At 42.7% G+C, this 19,598-nt stretch overlaps 1 protein-coding gene across 4 annotated transcripts in view; it reads right to left on the bottom strand.

Annotated features, from left to right (window-relative positions):
- evi5b (ecotropic viral integration site 5b) overlaps window positions 1-19,598 on the bottom strand; it is a 73,952-nt gene that overhangs the window by 40,715 nt on the left and 13,639 nt on the right. For all 4 annotated transcript variants that reach the window (XM_079574891.1, XM_079574889.1, XM_079574892.1 and 1 more), the window contains exons 2-3: window positions 18,638-18,894; window positions 2,618-2,807 (exon numbers count right to left, since the gene is read on the bottom strand). In XM_079574891.1, coding sequence (XP_079431017.1) covers window positions 2,618-2,807; window positions 18,638-18,822 — 375 coding nt within the window. In that variant the 5' untranslated portion in view covers window positions 18,823-18,894. The remainder of the gene's footprint in view (window positions 1-2,617; window positions 2,808-18,637; window positions 18,895-19,598) is intronic.

Raw genomic sequence — 19,598 nt, 5'->3', positions numbered from 1 at the left:
CATGCCTGAAGTGTTGCCTTGGCACATTCACGTATTTTCGAGTAATCTGTAGAAACTCTGATGGCGGCCATTTTAGGGATAAAACGCCTGATTCCTTTAGGAAACGCCCTCGACCTCCAGGATACGCCTCCGACCTTTCGTCACCAGCCGAGTAACCAACCACTGCTCCTCAGCAGAACCCCCTCCCCGCAGTGTCTAGCCCTAAGATGTAAACAGAGTCATCATGGAGGATTAGCTTCATGTGTTGTGAACCGGAGCCACAGCAGACTTTTACAAAGACACACATCAGTGTTTCTGTTATCTAAACACCCAAGATTAAAACCGGTGACAAGAACACTTATTTCAGTGTCTAGTTCTGCGCTGGGCCTTGATGATGCACAGAGCCTCCGGAGAAAGCTAATGCTAAGCTAAACCTCGAGTCATCACGTGAAAACGAGAAATATGCACAAATAAAGTCAATAAAACCACCACACACATAAAGAACCGTTTAACAATGATCACACACGGAGCCAGGCTTGTTGATTTGGAAGTTTATTGCTCACATTTCATCTACAATGGGTCATAGCCGAGTGGTTTTCTCCCGGAGCTAACAAGCTAGCCGCGACAAGCTAACGGGAAAATTCACTGAATACAAGCAGCATATTATGCATTGAAAACGTCACTAAAACGGCAACTGCTTGAAGCAGCCTTTATGATGATCACACACTGAGCCTGGCTTGTTGATTGTGTAGTTTATTGCTCACATTTCATCTACAGTGAGTCGTAGCCGAGTGGTTTTCTCCCGGAGCTAACAAGCTAGCCGCGATAAGCTAACGGGAAAATTCACTGAATACAAGCAGCATATTATGCATTGAAAACGTCACTAAAACAGGCAACTGCTTGAAGCAGCCTTTATGATGATCACACACTGAGCCGGGCTTGTTGATTGTGTAGTTTATTGCTCACATTTCATCTACAGTGAGTCGTAGCCGAGTGGCTTTCTCCCGGAGCTAAGGCACTACTAGCCGCGACAAGCTAACAACCTTCACCTTCACAACATTCATTGAAAACAGGCAGCATATTATGCACAAATAACGTCAATAAAGCAGGCAACTACTCGAAGCAGCCTTTACGATGATCACACAATGAGCCTGGCTTTACACATTTGTGGTTTATTACAGACTTTTCATCAACAATGAGCTGTAGTCGATTATAACAAGCTAACGGGTAACCTCGAAAAACCATTGTCCACCTGCGGAGATAATGTCCGTCTTTGAATCGTATGGGCTCCTGCAGATCCTGGTGTCGTCCATGGGGGTATAGTTAGAGATCCATAGCGCATGGCAGATGCAAAGAGATAGCCTCCAAACCGCAGTTATTTTTCAGGCAAGAGCCCCTTCCAAGCGTCCGGTGTGGAAGGTTCGTCTCCAAATAATATCCTGTGTGGCCATTGTTCACAAAGTGATAAACAGTAGCTCCTTTCCAACAATAAAAATTAAAATGCACCGATCGTAGTTTCAATACCGTTGAGACAACGAGCTCAGTGTTGTTGTGATGCGTGTGGAGGGGGCGTGTCGGAAAAGGTCAGAGGTTCTTAAAGAGACAGGGGCCTATTTCAAGACATTTGCTGCCGCCATTTTGAAAGAGCAATTTTATACAAGGCAGTTATTCTAATTTACTGCATTGACAGACCAACAGAAGGTTTCGTCATCATTGTAGTGTGCTATAGACTGGTGCTATGTGGCTGAAAAAAGCATAATACCCCCTCTTTAATACACTCATGTTCATAGCAGTACTAAGTAACCCCTAGAGGCCATAAGCGCAATTGCAGGTGTTTCTTTGTCCATGAGAGTAAATACTACGACAGAAAAGGCGAAGGGAGAGAGGGATATTGTGCATCCAGTTACACAATGGAGATAATTTTTTTCCCTCAAACTTGGCTGTAAATACTGTTTAAAGTAGCGCTAGCCCGCAGTTAGCTTTGCCCGTTAGCATGCTAGCTTCTTCTTTGTGATCCTATTGGTGTGTATTGGTTGCTCCAGTCAGGTTGCAATTGACTCTGTGCATAACTTATGAATAAGACTAATGAATAAGATGGTGCTTTTATTTTGGTGAGCTGGACCGAAACAGGAAGTCACTTCTTGGGCGGCGTGGTTGTGATTTGAAGCTATGCACAGAGTTAATTGTGGTTTTCTGGCTAGAGACACCGGAGGGAGATGAATGACCCTCCCAATCATGCCATTAACACTTGTATTACCCCCAGAGGGACTACGGAAAGGATCTAATAAGGTAAACAAGTTACTTAGTATTGCTTCAAGTCTTTCTAGTTTCCAGTAGCTTCTTCTAGTTCCCTAAAAAAGTAAAAGTATGCTTCTTCACTTGACCCTGTGTTTCATTTGTGTTCATACAAGTGTTCCTCTGTGTAAAGGTCTAATCAAGACGGGAAATTATCGCACAATAAAACTCAGTATTGGCCTTACTTTCCCCCTCCACAGCAGACGGTTCAAACAGCTTAAGCTCTTAATGCAGTCGTGTCGGAGTAATCTTTTAAGTACTTCAGCACGAGACCTGTCGGCTCTGGTTTCGGCGCTTTACAAACCGTGCACACGGTTGACGGTATTGTGTCCGCTAGTCTCACCTTGATCTGTTTCTCCTTCTTCTTGCGCACGTCGTCCCACTCGTTGACGATGCGTCCCCAAATGCACCAGGTGTCCTCCTCCAGGTGGGACAGGTTCGAGGAGGCCGAGGAGGAGGAGACCAGGGACGAGCCGCTGTTCCTCCGAGAGCCGTTCATGGAGCGCAGGGACTTGCTGTCCGTCTCCAGCAGCCTGGAGCAAGAGAGGGACAGTCACTCTTTTGTTTAAAAATAGTATTGATTCATTTGATCCAAAACCTTAATGAAATATGACAACATTGGTGCCACAAAAGGCAGTTTACACCTTTTACATTATTGTGCTTTTTGCTGATATTTGGTAATAATCTGAAACACATCTTTATCCTTGTCTTGCACTTTGCTGGTTAGAAAATGCAACATTGACCTAAAACAGCTGAAACAAAATATCCAGCAGTTTCACTTCTTGATTTTCACACGATCTTACTCAAGGTCCCTCCACCCGCCTCGTCTTGCTCCCCTTTGCTGCACAGCTGTATCAATAAGAGAGAGAAAAAGAAAAGAACAGTAGTCGGTGTGGCTGTAGTGAAGCTATGACGAGTGTTTTCACTTCACGATGAAAGGATGAAGCTTAGCAACAGATAGAGAGGTGAGGATTTATTATGTAGGACCTCGGGATGTGTTTTTTGTGAGCGTTGCTAAGAGCAGCCACTGGAGATCCAAAGATTACACAAAGATGCACAAGTGGGTCGACACACCGCTGCAGTAGGGCTGGGCAATACATCGATATTTAAGATACATCGATACATTTTTAAATGAGATGCTGAATTAGCCCCTGTTGAATATATCGATATAGTTCACATTTGCGTTGTAACACTTATTTTATATGCTATTTTTATTCAAGATATTTTTTTATTTCCATGTTGTGCGCCTTACAGAGCTTTGTTCTACAGTGGTCCCTCGTTATAACACGGTTCACCTTTGCGGCCTCCCTGTTTCGTGGATTTATTTTGGTACAGCATTGCATGCTTTTTTACAGTGTATGAACACCATACGCACATTGTGTTCTGCGTCCAGATTTACTAGTCGTAGATTGAGCCTCCTCTCGCTGTAGAGAGGATCTCTGCTCTCCAGAGCAACACAGGCCGGGCATGAGCGGGTCCGACTCCGGGTTTTCTTTCTCTGAACCTTTCCGCGAAAAAAACAAACAGCCTTCAGAAGGCGCTCGCCTTCTCAAGCCTGAAACTGCTACGATAAAACTTAAGTCGTAGCTCCAATTATCTCTTAGTTTGAAACAATCGCACAACGGAGACGAGAGCAGCTCACGATGTTTTCATCCCCACGTCTGTAATGTGAATCTGAAAATCTTATTAGACAAAGAAAAATGGCACAGTAACGCCAGGCATGAGGGAGAAACCGTGTGAAAAAGTGAGAAAAGTGTCTAGTGAGGGGTTTTACAGCCTTAAAACATATATAATAGTTGTAAAATAAAGCTGACTACTTCGCGGGGTTATTTTTAGAATGTAACCCCCGTGATAAACGAGGCACCATGTATATGTTTACATTTTATAATGAGTTTTCAATAAAACTACTCATATTTGGTTTTGACTTAGCATTTCCTTTCACTTTTGTGAAAAAAATATCGGGATATATATCGTATATTGATATTCAGCCTAAATATATCGGGATATGACTTCAGGTCCATATCGTCCAGCCCTGCGCTCCAGGTATGTTAATGAAGAAACAACAGCATGCTTTCCTGCTTTTGAAGCATTTAAATTCAACTCAGTTCATCTTTATTTCAGACTTATGGCCTACACTAAAAAGACACTAAATGAAAACTGACGTTTCAAAAAGAGTCCCAAAAACCAGAGTCTGCACATGTTATCAATGAAGAGATTAAGTCAACATAATCTGATCATTATGAAGTGGCTCAAGACTACAAGTATTTCGGTAACAAACAAGTACTTGAAACTTTCACACATATTCTGAAATGCATGTGATTCTTGTTTAAGTTTAGCTGTTCATATTTTAGTATCACATATTAAAACACTTTTATTTTTAATGAACCGTGAACCGAATGACTTTAAAAATAATGTAAATGTAATCGCTGTCACAAAAACCTGAGATGTTGTTTATGACCAAAAAAGCCAAGTTTCCGACCCAAACACCTGGACCAAAACAAGTCACCACCACCTCCGTAAACCACAGCAGGGCTCCGAAAAACACTCCAGACACGCTCTGCAACTGAGGCGAACACAGCCTTCAGATCGGATCAAACACGGCTATATTTAGGACAAGGACAAAAATAGAAAGTCTCGCTGTCAGAGGGGGTCCAAGTAAATTGCATAACAAGACTCTAAAAGCTGAATAATCTTGACCAAAAAAGGCAAAACCCAGTGCTGACTGGGCAGGTTTGTACCGCGTAATCCCCCAAATCAGCTTACAGGGAATGTTAACATCATCCTGAAGAAAAAGCTTTCAATTTGAGATTATGCTAGAAACGGTTTGGAGGAAATTCTTGGAGCGCATTATTGGACATTATTGGGCGGAGCGAGTTACAGACATCAGAGAATTTAGATCAAATAAAAGCCGATTTAAAGTAAGCACAACAGTATGAATAATGCTCTGTCACCACTAGAAGGTCTGGAGTCCTTATCTGCTAGTGACAAAGTTGCTCCAGTGACATTTACAGCAAGGTCAAAAGCAAAGGACAAACCCCCGTAGCTTATTGTAAAGAGTATAACCAAAAATGTTGTGAAAACTTATGACAATGTTACTTAGTTTAGATCAGTGTTCAGTGTTCCAACTAAACCCGAGGACAAGATAAATCGTGACCCACATAAGAATTTAATTTGTCATATGTAAAATACAGCATTTAATAATTTGTGGGAAACACAAATTATTGTTAAAGGAATAGGCCACCGTTTTTATATACTAAGATATGTTCTTACCTCACTTTAGTCGAGTTAATATATCCCCGTCTGGTCATTGTCCGCGCGCTCTGTCACGCAAACGGAGCACATACGCAGCCTCTCCCATATGTGACATAGCTCCGAAAAAGCTCACGATAGAAGCTACCAAGCTCTTCCACGTGTTCCCTATTTAAATAAAGTTACGTGAAGTGTTTTCATGCGAAGTATATTTACACAGAAATGTAACGTGTCGATTTTATAAGCAAATAAAAAGGGGGACTATATTGTGAGGCGTAATGATACGAGGAGTAAAACGTCCGCGCAGTAACTCCTAAAGGTTATTGACGGAAGTGAGCGGGGGAAGTCTTTAGGAGTTACTACGCGGACGCTGTGCTCCTCGTATCATTATGCCTCACAATATAGTCCCCCTTTTTATTTGCTTATAAAATCGACACGTTACATTTCTGTGTAAATATACTTCGCATGAAAACACTTCACGTAACTTTATTTAAATAGGGAGCACGTGGAAGAGCTTGGTAGCTTCTATCGTGAGCTTTTTCGGAGCTATGTCACATATGGGAGAGGCTGCGTATGTGCTCCGTTTGCGTGACAGAGCGCGCGGACAATGACCAGACGGGGATATATTAACTCGACTAAAGTGAGGTAAGAACATATCTTAGTATATAAAAACGGTGGCCTATTCCTTTAAATGAGCATTAAATAAGCCTAAAAAGCTGAAATCATGATACCATGATAACGACTATATCAACTTATCGTTCAATAAAGGAAAGATAAACAAAAAAATGTGGGCTCAATATTTATTGATTGTTTATTTATATGCAGTTTTTCTTATTTTACTTCTATGTATTATGGCAAATGTTTTGCATGTGTGATTTAAAATGTGGTTATAGGAGCATTCAGAACTAAAGTTTATTGTTCATTGTTATGGTTTAGAGTTATATATCGAGCCATTTTAACAGACTCAGGTAAATAAGTATAAATCTTCCATGGGAAAGGCTCGCGACCCTGTGAAAACAATTCAGCTTTTGGTGATTTAGATGCTGGAGCTTAAAAAAATTTGGGGGAGAAAAAAAAAAAAATTGGGTTTATGAAGCAGAACCAAGTAACTCTTGCCCCTAGAGGCCATAAGCACCACTGCAGGTGTCGTAGCATGTACAGTTTTTTACTCATTAATTGTCCGTGAAAGTAAATACTACGCTGACAGAAAGGACAAAGGGAGAGAGGGATATTGTACATCCAATAACACACTCAAACTTGGCTGTAAATACTGCTTAAGTGGCGCTAGCCCGCAGTTAGCTTTTCTCTGTTAGCTTCTTCTTCTTGATTCCATTAGTGTGTATTGGGGCCTCCGGGTCGGAGTGTGGTTTTCTGGCCAGAAACACCAGGGGGAGATGAAAGACCCCACAACCATCCCATTAACACTTGTATAACCTCCAGAGGGACTATAGTCTCGCCAACCAGACTCCGCTTCTTTACAGAAGAGGGTCTGGCAACACTCCATTGCGCGCTTTCAAAGGAAGTGACGCAGCGATATGGAGCCTACCGACCAATCTGAGCAGCTCCCTGAACGTCACGTTGTTGCGCCTTTGTTTTGTAGTTTTGAAACACAAGCAACCACTTCAGGTAATGCTCCGGTATGCTTGTATTCTTAAGTATTTCTGACATAAACGACATAAGTCATTTACTGAACTCCGTGTGGCAGGAGCGCCACTGTTAATGTCCGAATGATACAACTTTCTTGTCGCTGTTTCTGTCGTCACATCCGCTATGTTCTCATTGGCTGCTATGCGCTTCGGTTGTCCCACATTAGTCCCGCCTGAAGCAGTAGCTTTTCTACGACAGGGTCGCCAGACTAGTCTCCTGTTTATTAATTAATAAACATCGGAGATTAGTCTGGATGCCAAGCTAGAGGGACCACAGAAAGGATTTATTAAGGTAAACAAATTACTTAGTACTGCTTTATGACAAACATTCTGTGCGTAACTTCAAATCATAACAACGGTGCCCAAGAAGTGACTTCCTGACTCGATCCAGCACAACAAAATAAAAGCACCATCTTATTCATTAGTTCAACTTCCTTTTTGCCTAACTATTAACAGACAAAACACTTAAAATGTGTGTTTTTAGTTATATTCTTGTAATGTTGCAAGTACCTGCTCAACTAATCAATGAGACGAGCTGTGGGCTTTTATTTTGGTGTGCAAGATCGAAACAGGAAATCACTTCTTGGGCACCGTTGTTATGATTTGAAGTTATGCACAGAGTCAATTACATTTTGGATTTGTTAAAAGGTTCCCTGTGCTCATTTTTAACGCGACAAAGATAATTAACATTTAAGATATGACTGGCACATCAAATACTACACTAATACAGGATGTCTTGTTGCCTATATATTTCAGATTTTGCGATTTGCTAATTGCGATCATTCAAAGAGCCATTTGTTATTAATCTTGCTGCTTTTCTAAGCCTCGCCTCAGCCTTTTGAAAATCTATCATGGTCAGTGCTAATATTATCACTGTTGAAAAAGAATTACAAGGATCGATACACATTTGCTGCGCTGTGAACTACTCAGACTCAGCGTTTTCTAATATTGATTTCTGTATCGAGTATTATCAGTTTGCCACTAGAGCCGCGGCGGAGTGAACCTGATCCGAACAGACGCACAATGGCCCAGAGACACCGGATCTCGGAAAACGCTCGTCTCCTCCGTCACTCTGCTCAGAGCGGGGTACGGTTACAGGGTGACAGCCAAATTTGGATTGAGTGGGAGGCAGTTAAATACAGGACAAGCCGTGCAGACTGGTGACAGCAGCGAGCGCCGACAACAAGCAAAGACACTGAGACATAGTGAGGCAGTCGTTGGTTTAAGATAATATATTGCTTTGACTGCATTCATATCAACAGAGAAGGAATGTCCAGTTCAATCAATCTAGTGATCTCAATGAAAATGTTGAACTCAATACATACAGTAAGAGTATGAGCGTTGAGGCCCATCCTTTTCCTAACTATGGTATGGGTTTCACATAATTACTATACACACAAAAAATTACAAGCTATTTATCTGAATAAGTGACAAAATCCAAAAATGCACAGAACAAAGGGGGAAAAGATTATATCAGAAAAATACATCCATCCATCCACTTTTCCGTTTCTGGGTCGTGGGGGCAGCTGTTGGAGTTGCCCAAATCACATTGCACCTGCCCCAATGGCTCCTCCTGCAGGTGATGGGTCCACAGAAGGACGACCTCACAATTCTCAGGCCTGATGGTCTCTCATAAGGGGCGTCTGAACCGCTCTTAGTCTGACCCGTTCATTAGGACCTGGTTGCCCTGTTAGACCCTACCAGGGGCACGAAGCCCCGACAACAGAGCTCCCAGAATCATTCGGGTGCTCAAACCCCTCCACCAGGTTAAGGTGGCGGTTCCAGGAGGGAGGAGAAAAATATCCATCTTATTAATTATTTTATCATCTTTATTATTATTACTTTTTTGACCGTGTTTTAAACTGTAAAACAAACGTCAAAGTCATAATGGCTCGGCAAGTTTTCATCATGGCCAAAACACCAAGAGCCGAACCTCAGCATTGTAGCCCCAAGTAAAGAACCATTTTCTGCAAATTATGCCAAAAAATAAATAAATAAATACTTTTATTTTAATATTTTTATTATTGATATTTTTCCTACATTTTTAGACTTTAAGGGGACAATACAGAATTTAAAAATGTTAAAACTAAGTATTTTCATCCCCCTACATGTTCCAGCAATGTCCTAATGTGTAGAATGAGCCCAGACCCGTTCACCACAACTGCCTCTAAAAAGTTGTTAATTCGGGTAACTCGGTAAGTAACTCTTGCCCCTAGAGGCCAGAAGCGCAACTGCAGGTTTGCCCGTTAGCATGCCAGCTTCTTCTTCGTGATTCCATTACTGTGTATTGCTTGCTCCAGTCCGGTGGCAGTCAAGTTGCAAATATGGTTTTCTAGCCAGAGAAACCAGGGGGAGATGAAAGACCCTCCAATGATCCCATAAACACTTGTATAACCCCCACAGGGACTAAGGAAAGGATTTAATAAGGAAAAACAAGTTATTTAGTACTGCTTCAATATAGAGACTGCATTTATGCGTAAGACCTGAGGTGGCAGTAGTGAGTACAAAAATGAGCAACTTGCATCTAGTTTCTTTAACAGGAACGTTATACATTATTGGATTTTGAAAAGAAAAAGTGTCACTCTCAGTCCGCTGAAGACTTTAAATTGCATCACCTGATATTGTGCAGCCCTATTGCCTATAGGATATGTGCTTATTGGATAGAATAAGACTACAGCAATAATAAACGACACTCTAACTTGCCAATATTATCACTTTTTTTGCTTTCTTTTCTCATAATTATGGAGCAGATGACATTTCACAAGACCTCGAAGTCTTTTCAGGTGGTACTCGGTCTGAACCGTTTGAGAACCACTGGTAAAAGCCTATGAAGATGCTGAATCACCCTCAGCACGCCACTCACTGTATTGTCCAACAGGGCGTGTGTTTTAAAAGCTGACACACTGACTTTTTACGGGCACTAAACAGTTATTTTCCAAAACATGAAACACGTTGCATTAACAATGAAACTTGGTTCACTCTGAACTATTCGCTCGGCTAATCATTCACCACAGATCAAACACTGAACACACAACAGCTAAAATAGATGGACAAAGTTAACCCCCAAAAAATGAATAACTTCTACTAAAACTCGATGAAACCCCTTTGACTGCACAAAGTCACAAAATGGCGCTATCACTGTGTAAACTGTGAGTAACAAAGTCAACAAAACCTGCAAATCTCAGACTCAAAAGAAAATTTGCAGTTCCCGGTCACATCTGATCTCTGAATTCATAAAAAATCCCACATCTTAAATTTAACACCTCTCTAACACCCCAAACATATTAGAGAAAATAATCATAGGAATAACGTCGCTGAAACAAAGTGTAAGAAGTCGACCCAACAACAACAAGACTCTTACCAAGATAAACTCATGCTGCCCTCTGCTCGTTCACGCCTGATCTCGGAGAATTCGAAGCATTTCAGATTTACAGATTGGAGCCGCTGGTTCCTCTGTGAGACACTGGACGACAGCTCCAACGTGTATCTGCCCCGAGTACAAAGGGCTCTTTAAACACACTGCACTAAAACGGGGCTAAAAACACCAGCGCGGCTCAAAGTCCATCTCACTGCACCCAAATTAAAGAATTGTCTTAATAGTGGGGTATTTTACAGTTTCTGGTATTCATGATATTTGAAACACTGTTTGTGCACCTTTTTGCAATTGGTTTGGTTGAAAAAGTTGTATCAATTTAAAACAAGTTACTAAAGACTTAAAGAATTTGCCTTTATCCCTTTAAGACCTTGCTCCTCTCGATACCCATCAAAACAAACTCTCCACTCCAAGGATCTAGCGACTGTAGAACATCAGTGCTAATGTCAGAAGGAGCTGCAGCGTGTTCTTTTGTAGTAATAAGGCTTCAATACATGCCTTTCAGTCATGTGACTTTTGTCGTTATGGCGGCTATTTGGAATACCGAAGTAGAATATGCAGTACTACAAAACAAGTAATATCTCTACTCAGTATATAAATGAAAGACAACTGATTGACAGTGGCATTTGTATGTACTCGTAATCATTGCTCAAGAAGATAACAGTAAAAACACGGCCCCAGAGACGCACGTTTATGTGAAGAAACCAGTGAGTCAGTGTTTAAGATGTTAGCATGCTACCGGCTAGCATTTAGCTTCAACTGCTCAGCTCTGACCTCTCCAAGAGAAAGCCCTGAACCAGACTCCAAACCTTGGATACAACATGTGACAGAGGTCAGAGCTGAGCTGTTACTGTAGTATTTCCTCAGTTTTCATAGATTGAGCCACACGTGTGTTTATCATGTTGAAGCCACTGAGAGTTGATTGAATCAAGTTTTATTGAATCAACTGTCTATGGTTGACAGTTGCTAACCGATAGCATGCTAACGTCTTGAGCAGCTTGAACACTGACTCAGACTGAGGCGTCTCTGGGGCCGTGTTTTAACTGTTAACTGAGCAATTATGAGTTTGATGATTACAAGTACATAAAAATGCCAGTGTCAGTAAGTTGTCTTTCATTTTCATTCTGAGTAGGGATGTATTATTACATCTTGTATGCAAATGTATAGATGTTTTTGCCTCTTGTCACACTGCAGTTGAAAAGTAAAACTGTGCTGGACTGTGACACGGGCCACAGACAAACTGGGAGGATAAAATAATATAGTATCAAATCAACAAAAATGCTTGAATGGCTCAAAACAGAACGCAAATCATATTTTTAAAGGGAAGGTATTATGCTTATTTGGTGATAATCGCAAACGCATCTTTGCGTTGGTTGGAAAATCCAACATTGATCGAAAACAACTGAAACAAAATATCCAGTAGTTTCACTTCCTGATTTTCAAGTACTCCAACTCACTCATCTTGCTCTCCTTTGCTGCGCAGCTGTTTCAATAAAGAGGAACAAATAAAAGAAAAAAGATGAAGCTCTGCCGTGTGTTTCAACTGTGTGACCAAAGGATTAAGATCGAGAGGTGAGGAAAGCATTTCAAGCAAGACCTAAGGAGGAGCTTTTTGGAAGCTGCCGCCGCGGAGCTAAGAATAGCCACTGGTGAAGATCCAAAGATTTCTCATAGTTGCAGGAGATATAGTAAAAATAATAACCACTTTGAGATTTCCTACTATAAATAAGATAATAAAAATTGCAATTTTGATACAATAATGAGTCACCTTATTTCCATATTTCACAGATCATCAATTCTATTATGAAGAACTTTTTTAAAATTGTACTTTTTGCACCTTTGTGTTTTGGACACCCGCCCGGCCTTAGAAACCTGAGGCGGCGCTACAGCAGGATGTTTTTTTATGTGATCGGGTCAAAAGTCAAGAGAACTATGAGGCCCGGGCTTTCAAAACATCTGTTCTCCAAGTCTCTCCTACAGTAAAGTATATGTCAAAACAATACAGTTTTAGACCCGGTCCAGTCTCACAGCACTGGACAGCGAGACCGTCCCATACTGTAAGTAAGTAAGTAATCTTTATTTATATAGCACCTTTCACAGGCAAAGGCCACAAAGTGCTTCACAACACAGTTAAAAACAGAAGTTACATACAATATAAAAAAAAAAAAAAAAAAAAAAAAGGGGTCAAAACAACACAGAAATCACAGCAGCCCAAAAGTAGCTAATTAAAAGCTTGGACAAATAAATGCGTCTTAAGTTTGCATTTGAAAGAAACAACAGAGTCAATACAGCGCAAAGAGGGCGGAAGACCATTCCAGAGCCTGGGAGCAACAGCCTGGAAGGATCGGTCACCTCTGGTACGAAAACTTGTACGTGGAACCTTTAGCAGGTTCTGATCCACAGACCTCAGAGCCCGCGCAGGGGTGTAAGGCTGAACCAGAGCACTGATATAGGAAGGAGCCTGACCATGCATGGCTCTGAAGGCTAGAACCAGAACTTTAAACTCGATCCTAAAAGACACTGGCAGCCAATGAAGCTGTTTTAAAATAGGGGATATGTGGGTCCTCCTGTTTGTGCGGGTCAGAATTCTCGCTGCAGAGTTTTGCACTAATTGCAGTCGAGAGAGCTCCTTCTTGTTAAGACATGAAAACAAACCGTTACAATAATCTAAACGTGAAGACACAAATGCATGGATGATCAGCTCCAAATCATTACGTGAGACCATATTCCTAAGTTTAGAAATGTTCCTTAGTTGAAAGAAGCAGTTCCTGGTTAGCTGCTTACAGTGCTGCACTAATGACATGTCTTTGTCAAAAATAACTCCCAAGTTACGAAGGCTTGGTTTCGCAGACTGGCCTAAGTCACCCAGGAACTGTTTAATCCCTGGAATTGAATCATCAGGTGCGATTACCAGGGTTTCCGTTTTGTCTGCATTTAGCTGCAAAGAGTTTTCGCTGAGCCACTGTTTTATTTCCACAAGACAATGGAGCAGAGAGTTCAACTTCTGGATTTCGGACGGTTTAAAGGAACAGTAAAGCTGGATATCGTCAGCAAATAGGTGGAAAGAAACATCACTGAACCTTTTGATGATCTTTCCCAAAGGGATCAAGTACAACAAAAATAAGACGGGACCTAAAACGGACCCTTGAGGCACTCCACACAACAAACCCACAGACTCAGACATTTTTTGGTTAGCTGTAACACTAAAGCTACGCCCCGATAAATATGAGGAGAACCACTGTAGAACTGACCCCGACAGACCTACTTGATCCCTCAGTCTTTTCAGGAGAACCTGATGGTCAACTGTGTCGAAGGCTGAGGACAGATCCAAGAGAACTAGAACAGTGTGTTTTCCAGAGTCAGCAGACATCATGATGTCGCTGGACACTTTCAGTAAGGCCGTTTCCGTAGAGTGTTGTTTACGGAAGCCTGACTGAAATGGCTCGTGGATGTTGTTTTGATCCAGGAAGAATGTAAGCTGTTCACAGACCACCTTCTCAAGGATCTTGGACAGGAACGGGAGTTTTGAGATAGGCCTAAAACTATTAAGATCCGTCGGATCTAAACCTGCTCTTTTTAGTAGTGGCTCCACTATGGCATGTTTAAAGGCACTAGGAAACACGCCAGTTGACAAAGACACATTAACCATTTTGGTAACACAAGGGCCAATTACCTCAAACACTTTTTGAAAGAGCCTGCAAGGAAGGGCGTCAGATGAACAAGAGGACGGCTTCATCTTGGACACCAGTGCCGAAACATCAGCAAACGTCACAGTCTTAAATGAGGACCACATGCTGGACACAGGCTCAAACTCAGCAGGGGTACCACACAGGAGGGGCGGGATTTTATCCTTAATCATCTTAATTTTGTTAGTGAAAAATCTCAAAAAGGCATTACTGTCAGCTTCACAAAAGACAGGGGTAACTGGAGCAGCAGGACAAACCAAAGAATTTATTGTGTCAAACAACACTTTGGGATTTTTCTTATTCAATGATACCAGCTGACGGATATAATCAGATCTGGCATTGTCAACCATCACATTGTATGATGACACAAGATCCCTGAGATAGAGTCTGTGCACCTCAAGTTTAGTGGATTTCCACAGGCGTTCAGTCTTACGACACAGTCTCTTGAGTCCTAAGATATTTTCATTTGTCCAAGGACACGCTTTTTTCTGTGACAAGTTAGATTTAACAGGAGCCACCTGATCCAAAATTGTTACACAGTGATTGTTGAAACAGTGAATGAGATCGTCCACATTGAGACAGTCCATGACTAAAAGCGGGTCAAACATCTCAGAAAAACTATCTGCAGTATTTGGAGAGATGACACGTCTCTGAGACCTGACAGCTGAAGGCTTGGGCTCAGGACTAAAGTGCAGATCAAATAGAACAAGACTATGATCACTCATATGGACATCAATCACAGACATGTTTAAAATGTTTAAACCAAGCGAAAAAACTAGGTCTAAAATATGGCCTTTTTGGTGAGTGGGCTCGGAAACATGCTGCTCAAAATTAAAAGCTTCGGTCAACGTTAACAGTTCCATTGCGGGGGAAGATGAGCAGTCATCAACATGAAGGTTAAAATCCCCAAGGATTAAGACAGATTCCAACTTTATTATAGAGGATAAAAAGTCACTGAAATCCTTTAAAAAGGCAGCAGCAGGGCCAGGAGGCCGGTAGATCAAGACACAGTAGAGTGGGGACGAAAAGCCCACCTTGATCATCTGCGATTCAAAAGATGAGAATTCTTGGGACTGGGACACTTTGCATTTGTGGACATCCCTGTGCACATAAGCCAGGCCACCACCACGGCGACAGGGGCGGGGCTTCCCAACTGCAGAGCAGCCAGCTGGACAGAGATCATTTAAATGAATGAACTCTTCCTCTCTCTGCCAAGTCTCCGAAAGACACATGATATCCATCTTTTCTCTTGAGAAAAGATCGTTCAAAGAATGAGATTTATTCGCAATAGAGCGAGCATTCAACAGGCCAACACGGATAGTAGATGACGTCACGAAGGCAGTGTCCGTGTTACGCAGCGGGATTGGTCGAAGGCACCTCCAGCTGGTCCAAGCGGGAAAAGCCGGCACAAACACGGAAGTCGGTGATGGCGATGAAAACTCCTGACCACAGCTCCAGCGCTGTGATGGGTCCAGGACACTCGTAGTAATCCGAGCGGGCGGCGGCGTGGACACCCTGCCACACGCATCGAGGAGAGAAATCTGGCGCAGGCACTGAGCGCGATCCCGGCGGCCGAAAACAGCGGAGCCCCCACGCGCTGCTGCACGCCTACGCTTAACCTGGACACCAGCCCGAGAGCCTCTTTTCTTGGATCTCCTGCGGACTCTGCCCGGCGCCCGACACAGCAACAAGTAGTCAGGTGAGCCGGGATCGATGATGAAAGGAGGAGGAAACGTCTGTTTGTAGCTGTTCCGTGTATCAAACAGGCTCTCCATTGACTGCTTTATACGAAACAAAGAGTCCCGATCATAAGTCCGTAAAGCCACACATCCCTTTGTTATTTGGGCTGATATGATCACATATGTTGACAAAATGACCATTAGTAATCTACACAGCAGGAGACGAGCCTTGGCACTGCCAGTCACAGGCGCCATCTTGCCCTTTTCAAGATGGCGCGAGACCGTCCCAGACTGTGGACTACAGGCCTGGTTCCCCTGACAACACAGTCCGGCCGTTAGACCAGGGTCAGACAGAGGCAGGAATTCAGGGGTGAAATGACACCTCCTTTTACATAGGACCAGTGGAAACGCAGGGAATTTTCAAGAGCAAAAGAAGAGTGGGATTTTAGAAACAGCATTTTCGATGTAACTTCTTGAGAAAGCTCTAGAAATTGGAGGGTTGCTGGTTCCAGTCTCACATACTGTTGTTACACATCTACTTAAACTTGACTGGAGTGAAACAGCTGAATGTGCAATATACTAAGGTGTCAAAACGATTTCAAAAGGACTAAAATATGCTTGTTTTTTCCCCTTCTTCTTCTTCTTTTCAAGTTGAGTACTACTGCATATTTTGGTAGCGCAAGTTCCCTTTTGTTTGGTTTGGATATCATGATACTTGAGCAATACTAACCTACTCACCATCTACACTTGCAACAGCACCATGTTTTTGAGCCGTCAAGAAAAACAATGCCGACTCATCGAACCTGCTCACAAAGCTCAACTCGTCAACACAAGTGTCTGTGACCGCAGACGACGCGAAGGCTTTCACACGGGGGTTTGACATCTGGTAATTTAAAATACAGCCTTTTTAAACACTCGGCTGTTGAGCACAATGTGTGTCACAAACTGGAAATATCATGCACTAAAGCAGGCAGAGGCAAGTTTGCTAAAGGGGAGGCCGACTTTCTTCACTGTAAAAAGACCGAGAGGCAAACCTGCCTATTTTAGCCCAAAGTAAAGCACCACTTTCTCCAAATGCCAGTGCTGTTTATTATATATGACCTGATTGTGTGTACTGTTTAAAAAATGTGAGAAATACAATGACTTACAATTTTTCACTACTATTTTAACTATAAAAACGGGCGGCACGGTAGCACAGTGGTTCGCGCTCGTGCTTTACAGCTAGAAGGTCCCGGGTTCAGTTCCCACCAAGACGGGGCCTTTCTGTGTGGAGTTTGTATGTTCTACCCGTGTCTGTGTAGGTTTCCTCCAGGTACTCCAGTTTCCCCTACCACTAAAAACATGTGCAAAAGGTGAACTCTAGCCAGGTGTTTCTGACCACCAGCCTGGCTCCACGGTCCCAGTGGCGTCGAGGGATGGGGTAAATGCAGAAGACAAATTTTGTTGTACAATTCATGTATAATGGTGAATAAAGCAACAAACAAACAAAAATCTCTTTGCGAGTACGGTAAAAAGGTTAAAGTACTCTCTGATTTGTGTAAGAGACCAGAGTTTCTACACTGGAGGGCCGGATTTGGACCCTGGGCCAGACATTATCTACCCCTGCACTAAAGAATCATTATGCTATAGTGAACTGGGTGCAGCGGCATAGACATGTTGAGAACAACACTATTTATCAGAAGGTCTTATGTTGTGGAGCTATTCACCTTATTCCGGAGGCTCGCGTGGGCGCCGCCATGAATTGTGCCCGCCCCTTTTCTCCTATCTGTTAACATGGGACAGGAGAAGTCCAGATAAAATCAGTTACTACACGAAAACAAAGCCGTTTTTTGGCCGCGCTGAGAAACGGTGCAGTGTTGACATGTTGGTGCAAATGAACATTGGCCATTTTACACAAATCAATCGACTAAACATCAGATTTTTCCCTCGTTCTCCGTTAAAATGAACGGGCTTCGCGCTCGACCGGAAGTGTCTGGAAAACGAGGGGCCGAGACAACGCAAAAAGTGGCAAAAGTGGGCGGGGCGGGATAAGGTGAATTGGGCATCGACAGTACAGACTGTACCATATTCTAGTACAGGTTAGTAGAGGCTGCTAACTTTCTGTCGGGGCATCTGAACTTATGTTTACAGATTACTTTATTACGTTCTGTCTGTTGATTTTTTTTTTATTTGACCTTCATTTAACCAGGTAAAAACTCATTGAGATGAAAAATCTCTTTAACAAGTATGATCTGGCCAAGGGGCAGCAACACAAGGAACAGGGAGGCAGGCACAGGCATGAAGTCACTTGACGCGTTGGCAAACATTTCCTTTTGAATATGAGGCCGCTGTTTGCGTTAATAAAACAGCGGCACAAATACTATACAATGAATTAAATCACAATGGTCTCAATCTCAATGTGGTGAACCTCAGAGCACTTGATGTCCAACACACTCAGAAAGTGGTGGCACTGCTGAGTGGGTTTCCTCTTGGTGATTATCCATCAATCTAAAACACGCAGAGTAGGCTAATGCTTCAGCAAGGAAGTTCTGACTAAGATCCTGACTTCAGCTTAGTGGGCTGGACAGTGGACTCATTCACCAACAACAAACCAGGCATTATAATGTAAGAAAGTGAAAACATTGACTATTTTTACTAATTTCCTTTGATGTTCTACTGCAGTCTAGCACAGGCATTGTCTTAGCAGGGATTGGGGAAAAAAAACTCCTTGAACATTTCTTTGCCGTTTACCTGTTCTGCTCCTCCAGTTTGGCGAGCAGCTCCATTTCATCAGGGCTGAGCTGGGCCGGTGTGGAGGGGGACAGTCCCGGTGTGGATGGGGACAGTCCCGGAGAGACCATGGGCGCAGGGGAGGACAGGGGCGCAGGGGAGTCGGAGCTCGGCAGGGACATGGGCGGGGCCACAGTGCTAGCCATGTGACTGACCACCGACTGCTTCACCCATGAGAGAGTCGAGCTCAGCTTTCCAGCAACTCGGTCTGTCGCCACCTGCAGGAGACACACGACAGCGCATGTGAGGGAAATAAATATGGACAGAGGAAATTTGATACGCCAATAAGATGGAGAACTGTACATTAGAGCAGCTGTCACATGTTTAATGTCCCTGACCTGTAACTAACTGTACAATACCATGCCCTGTAAAATACAGCGCAAAAGCAGCAATTTGAAAACCAATCGATTAACACTTCCGTTTGCCATTACGCTCTGCATTAGTGCCCAATTAAAAGGCCAAAGCCTGCCAGATTAAACTCTGGGCTATGCTTGCAAATCAAATTGTCAAAAAAAAAAAGCGTGCTAGCGGAGCCTCGTAACCATTTTTTGTTGACGGTCATACACACATGAATCTCATTACAGTAACATCAAGAGATACAAATATGAAATACTTTATAAGCCAAAAAGAGTACAGTTATTTGCCGTATATGCTAGTATTCCATATCATTTCTTCCTTGTATAATATCCAAAAACAAGGATGAAAATGCAACAAAAGAGTGCCAAAAAAGCGATGAAAATGTGTGACTAAGGGCGTTTTCACACAGGCTCCAGTAAAGTCGACCTAAAGGGACTTTCGGCCCGAGAGCGGCACTTTTGAGTCAGTGTGAATCCAACCACTGCACTTTAAAGGGACTATACAGAGTTTAAAAATGATAAAATTATGTATTTTCCTCCCCCTACATGTTCCAGCCATGTCCTAA

This window comes from Gobius niger, assembly GCF_951799975.1.
Source record: "Gobius niger genome assembly, chromosome: 17".
Taxonomy (NCBI): domain Eukaryota; kingdom Metazoa; phylum Chordata; class Actinopteri; order Gobiiformes; family Gobiidae; genus Gobius; species Gobius niger.
Note: the sequence above shows the minus strand (reverse complement) of the source record. Positions and strands in the feature narration are given on the sequence as shown.